Here is a 6,057-nt window from a genome sequence, read left to right as displayed (position 1 = left end):
AAAAGCTGTACAGAAGGGAAACTGCCATCTGTAAATGACGGGAGATCCCCCGAGCCCAGCGCTTCACCTCGGGCACCCGACAAGGTCCAGAGACGCCTGTTAAACTCGTTCCGGTACCTAAAACAGAGAGTCGGTGCCACCTCCGTGAGCTGACGGGTGGAGCAGAGCCGTCCCCGCAGAGCCGTGCCGCGCGGGGCTCACGACAGGCACGGCAACGGCCGCCACGACGTGCAGCCGCACGGCCTCACCCGCCGCCGCGTTGCAGCAGGGGAGGGAGCACCGACACCCAACCCGGGGCGGGACGTTAAGGCTGAAGCACAACCTGCATCTGCAGACGTGATTGAACGCGTCGAGTATCAGACAGGAGTTGTTATTTTGTGCTTTATTTGGGTTGGTTTTTTTTTTTACTTTATGCTCTTTATTCTACTCTTTCGGCGGGCCAGGCCATTTCTGTACACCGTTTACACCGTTCCTTGTACTCCAGCCATCTGCAAATCCCCTTCCCCTAACCTGTAACAACAGAACGAGGTCCCTGCTTCAGCGTCTTGGGGCAGAGATTCCTCCCGCAGCCACTCAGGCTCCGCGTAACGACCGATCTCCCAGCGATCCCAGCCAGCGAGGGCCAAGCAGAACCTGAGGTGCCCTGAGGAGGCTGGTTTAGGCGATCCGCTGGCAAGCGGATCCTCCAGATCACGGGGTGGTTCTCTGCTGCTCCGGGATGTCTCTCACTCGGACGCGGCGTCGCTTCGGCCCAGGGAACATCACCGACGCCTTTCTGGAGACCATCTCACCTGAGGTGGAAAAGCACGTGGAAATTCCTCTCACATTAGGTTACCCAGGATACTCCCTTCCCTCCAGCCCTGGCCAGAGGAGAAGGAAACACACACGAGAAAAATCCGTGCGCCAAATGGAAAACAGTAAAACCGGGAGGGAGTTTTTTATTGGCGAGCAAAGGGAGATAAAAGTCATCCGCGCAAGAAAGGAGCGTGGCTGTTCAGCTCGGGCAGCGTGACTGCCCTGGGGAGCGCGAGCGGTGCGAGCAGGACGCGGTACAACCGTGTCACACGACCAGCGAGTCGCTGCCGTTAAACGTTAGGAAGGATGCAGAGAGAGATACCAACGGCTGTTTCCTGGGCTGAGAGGGGATGACGGAGCGACGTGCTTTGGTTAAAATACTTTTCCGTATGAAATATTCACGAGCAAACCGGTTTTGCTCTTTTTCTGTCACAAGAGGCAGGAACAGGTGACAGGGCTGGGACTCCTGAATTTCACTGTTCTCCCCTCGATTCAAGGAGAGGCCGATCAGCCGCAGCAATAGCGTCTAAGATCGGTTGTCCTTACGGCCTTCCCAACACTGCCGTTGCTCTCCTGACTAGAAAACTCAGTGTTTTCTGAGAAGCTCAGTAGCTTCTGCACCTTTCTAAGACACATGTCCCTCCAAGTAGACGCGCCAGCCACTTTGGCAGATCCCTCCAGCCGGTACAGGTTTTAGGATTTTGAGCAACTTCATTTATTTCTGCTCAAAGGTCAGAAAAGAGAGTCCCTGGAGCCCTCTCCCAAGGGAAGAAAAGCAAGCTTTCCTCCGAGACGCCTGGACGAAGCCATTCGGGGACTGCCTGCCTTCTCCAAGCCAGGCTTCACTCAGGAAAAGCGGCAGAGTTGTCGCTCACCAGGTCCACCTCCTCGGCCTCCTGCCTCTGCCTCCTGTCCTTGCCCCTCCGGGGCTGCCATCACCTCCTCCTCGTGCCCACCAGCATCTCCCCAGCTAAGGTGTCATCCCTAGGGCTGCTCAGTAGATCACTTCCCACCCCGTTAGATGGAACTGCTCCCGGTTAGACAAGACCGATGAGGTTTCTGCAGTTCCTGGGACTGTTCGGACAGCAGCAGCAGCTGAAGGAGCCGTAGCGTGGTCACGCTGACAGATGTCAGAGAGCAGCAATCACCACGGCAGAGCCGCGGGGCAGCCGAGAAGGCGCTCATCTCCCTGCGCACCGCTGGAGCCAGGAGAGGGCAGGTGATGGGGGCCGCAGCCTCGGCATCTCAGTCGAGGCTTCTTTCCCACGCGGTTTCATGGCCTGCCTGGGCCAATTACTCGTTAACAGCACCCAGCACCAGGAAACAAGCCTGAAGTTGTGATTTCCCGAGTAAATACAGAAATACAAACCATTGTTTTACTTTCTGAATCTTCTACGATGAATGAAAAGGAAGCGGGATTATGGAAGCAGGCAGTAGACCTGGAATGCGAGCGGCCTCGCGGTCCAGTTCCACCGAGTCCTTGCCCGGTGTCGTCATCAATTCTTTCAGGAAAAGGTTTGGTGTTTCGCGTGCCAAAAGAAACACTGGGCAGGAAGGCACAAATTACAGTCATGTTTGTGCTTTTTAGTCTTAACTAGCTGATTTATGGATTTTGATGAAGTGATTAGAGATGAAAGAAAACATTCCAGGGAACAAGATCTGCACGTGGCTGCAGTCCCGTGTCTGTCTTTCTGTATGAGTTACTGTGGAAAACAAAACAGGAAAACGACCAGGGGCAGCTGGTCAGCACACACGCTCTTCTCTTCTGTCGTAGAGCACCGGCTGCGTGCCCAGCGCGGCACCAAACAGAAGGCAACAGTACCTGCCCTAAAGGGCTTGCTCTCTAGACAGACACGCGACAGATTTCCGACTTCTGTTTGGGCTTGATAACGGCAAGGAGGAGCAGCGATTGAATTCTGTTGCTCAATAAATAAATAAATACAGAACTCATTTGTTACCATGCTCGTTATTTGTGTTGCTAATGTGCCTAGAAAGCCCAGTCATGGACCAGGATGCCACTGTGTTACACACAAGCGCAAAACAGATGCTGTGCCAAGTAGTCTTAGAAAGGCAGTGGACAGCTACAGAAAAATAGGCAGGAACGAAAGGGTTGTCACTGTGGAAAAGGGAAATGTTGAGGAGGAGGATGAGATTGCTCTGCAAAATATACAGAAACATATACAGAAATATATACAAAATATACAGAGAAACCCTCCAAGCATGAGAGCTGCAGAGAAGAAAGCACAAAGGCACTTACTAAAAAAAAAAAACCCAACATGTATCAAGTAGGTTATAGAAACTGACGCTGTGAACCGATTTGAGGCAAAGGTTAGTACTTCATACTGAAATCGAGACAGGCAGGAATGGGCTGGGAAGGATCTAGAAAAAGAGGCACAGTTTTTGATGCAGCCAAGGGATGGGGCCAGCAGAAATGTGCCAAGAGATGGGTAGCCTGGTCAAAGCGAGAGGGCAGAGCGATCTTTACAGCAGCTCTTCGTGTGACACGCTACGTGACTGCGCTTGTCAAGGCCGGGCAGAAGGATGTTGTGGCAACGGGGGTGCACGATGATGAAACCCCACGTTAGTTTACAGTACGTAGCCTGGCTGGGGGGAGCTTCCCTCTTAGCAACGTTACACAGTAAAGGAACTGCGGGGTTGTATGTCACATCAGTGCAAGGAGCTAGAAGTGCTTCCACGTCAGAGGATACTCGGGTTACACACAGAATCAGTGAAGCATCCCTAATGACTGGAAAAAGATACACAGAAAGGATCAAGAGAAGAAGAATAAGCTCAATATTTAAGCTATGTTGAGACTGAGCTATTGATTAGGTAACTGTGAAGAAGTTTCAGAAGAACAGGCAAGGACTTTAACAACGTACAACTATCTGGTTAAGTAAATGTATGGACTTACCTGAATTTGCATTTACGGATGAAGAATCTCTATTCGGGCATCTGCGTTACTCTGAAATAGCCAATTCTTCATCCGTAAATGCAAATTCAGGTATCTGCGTTACTCTGAAATAGCCGGAGAGGAAGCTGTGAGGTCTGTGCCCTCCAGCCTGTAACAAAGTTAGAGAGGAAAAGGGGGCCAAGGATTTCAAGAGCAGCGTGACTTTAGCAGCTGCTTTGCACAGCCAAAGCATGTACAGACAGAGTGCTGGTTCTGACACTCGGCTTGGGAGAAGTCACTGCAGGCTTTATCGGGCAACGGTGGGGAATGGGTGTATATTTAAAGGAGGACTTCGAGTGTGCATGTATTGCCTCAGTAAAAAAAAAAACAAACACAACAAAACAAGCTAGCATAGATGAAAGCACCGAGAGACAGAGAGAAATGTTCTAGCTTTATGGCTGTCTCAATGAATGTCGTAAAGTAACACAGTTTAATTTAGAGGGTGGCCACACAAAAGCCTGCAATTCACCAGAGCAATATAGCAAAGGCAGTGCGTGCAACCACGTGCCGCGCTACCCACCAGGCTTTCGGAGAAGCGGAAGCCCCCGTTTGCTGTGCCAGCAGCATACAAGTAAGAATTGTGATGAAAGACTACAAGCTCGCTGGGAAGCACGAGGCAGTAAGTGCACTTACAAAGACAAACGCTCTTTGCTACAGCTATGAGAACCGAGTCTCTTAAGGTACCAGGGAACAACAGCCTGCATGAGGAAAAGTCACCACCTCACCAGGTACCAAAGGACGTGAAACGTTCAGTAAAGTTCAACTATTGCTGTGGTATATCCAGACTTATAGCTCACTTCCCAAGACAGAGGACGCACTGACAGCAGGAGACGGATTTGAATCCTACACTAATTAGACTGATCTGACTCGAATGCCTTCTCTCCTGCACTTTATTCTTTACCTAGCACAGTGGCTTTATTTCCTTACCACTTCTTTGATTGCACCTCGGTCCCCATTTCCTTGTACAAAACCAGCAGAACAATGCCAGGATAAGCCAGTGTATGAAAAACAGCTGCCATGCCAGGCCGCAGCCCAGAATTTCAGCCATTTGCAAAGGTTGTGCGTTACAACAGTAATTGGATTAGAGACTGCGGTTGGCAGGCACCACTGGAGCAATTTATTTCTCTCCAGTAAAGAAAGAAGGGTATCTTTCATGCCACTGGAGCAATTTATTTCTCTCCAGTAATGAAAGATACCCTTCTTTCTTACCAGAGAGTGACCTAGAAAATTTGCTTGACATACAACCTGGGATCTTCAGGGAGATAACCTGTCTTTGTACTGAAGTGGATGCGGACAGATAGCACGGTTAGTTACCATAACATCTCTGAGCTGATAAACCTCCCAGACTGTACCATGAGGTACGTCTCATTCCAGCAGAGATCCCAGCTTAGCGGCAAGCCAGGTACGGGTACCCGTGTCACCTGAGCTCCTTTTAAAATCCCAACTGTAGCAAACGGCATGGACGTTAGCCTGCTCAAATCCTCTTTGCGTATACCTTTAATCTTTAGCCACTGTTAGTAATAGTATTAGCACTTCTTACAACATAGGGCACTTCTGCCTCCTCAGCACTTATGTTAAAACAAACAGTCCACTGTCCAGCGTCATACCTGCACTGCAAGTGTAAAAAAATAAATTCCACAGCCAGGAATGCGAGTTCATGAATGAAAACCATCAGGTTTACAAGTTACTCAGGTTCCTGAGCTTCCAAACAGTCTCTCTGTCCCCAGACCTGTTCAATGTGGCTGGCAGGGAAGAGAGAACTTACCGAGTGACTCACATCAGATCTGCACACGAACACTTTCCTTTAGAAACCGATACAAACGCAGCACTCTGAGGACATTAGAGCACTGGCTCAGTTTAAAGATCTGTGAGATGGCCATCTATTTTGTATACAGGCAGAAAGAATCAAAACAAGAAGAGCAGTAAAAAAGCTGTTCCGGGCGGCAGTGGAATCGAAAGCCTACCAAAGGAGCGCTACAGCTCAGCCAAGGGACCCTGACCAATGATTCTTGCCAGCACACCCCATACGCTTTCCTGATAAAACAGCTGCTACCTGCGACTCCCCGTCCCCGCACCCACTGCGGATGGCTTGCACTGCTCATTCGGCAGCGCCGCGCAGTCCTTCCAACTGCGTTTGCTACCGGAGACAACCCCGAGGCGGCCTGTCGCAGACACCTGCGGCTCGGCTCAGGGAGGGGTGCCGCAGCTCCCACCGCAGGTGGTCAGGCAAGCTCGGACGGTCCTTGACAGGAACAGGCGCTCCCCAGCAGATCCCGGTTTCCACATTAGTATTTCCCTTCACCCGCCCAACA

The 6,057-nt window shown here is 50.7% G+C and overlaps 1 protein-coding gene across 1 annotated transcript in view; it reads left to right on the top strand.

Moving 5' to 3' along the window:
- Nucleotides 1-718: 718 nt before the first annotated feature.
- Nucleotides 719-6,057, top strand: part of LOC103907301 (cytochrome b5 type B) — an 18,211-nt gene continuing 12,872 nt past the window's right edge. The window contains exon 1 of the mRNA XM_019474673.1: nucleotides 719-796. Within this exon, the coding sequence (XP_019330218.1) occupies nucleotides 719-796 (78 nt within the window). The remainder of the gene's footprint in view (nucleotides 797-6,057) is intronic.

Source organism: Aptenodytes forsteri, unplaced genomic scaffold (assembly GCF_000699145.1).
Source record: "Aptenodytes forsteri isolate BGI_AS27 unplaced genomic scaffold, ASM69914v1 Scaffold269, whole genome shotgun sequence".
NCBI classification, from domain to species: Eukaryota; Metazoa; Chordata; class Aves; order Sphenisciformes; family Spheniscidae; genus Aptenodytes; species Aptenodytes forsteri.
Note: the sequence above shows the minus strand (reverse complement) of the source record. Positions and strands in the feature narration are given on the sequence as shown.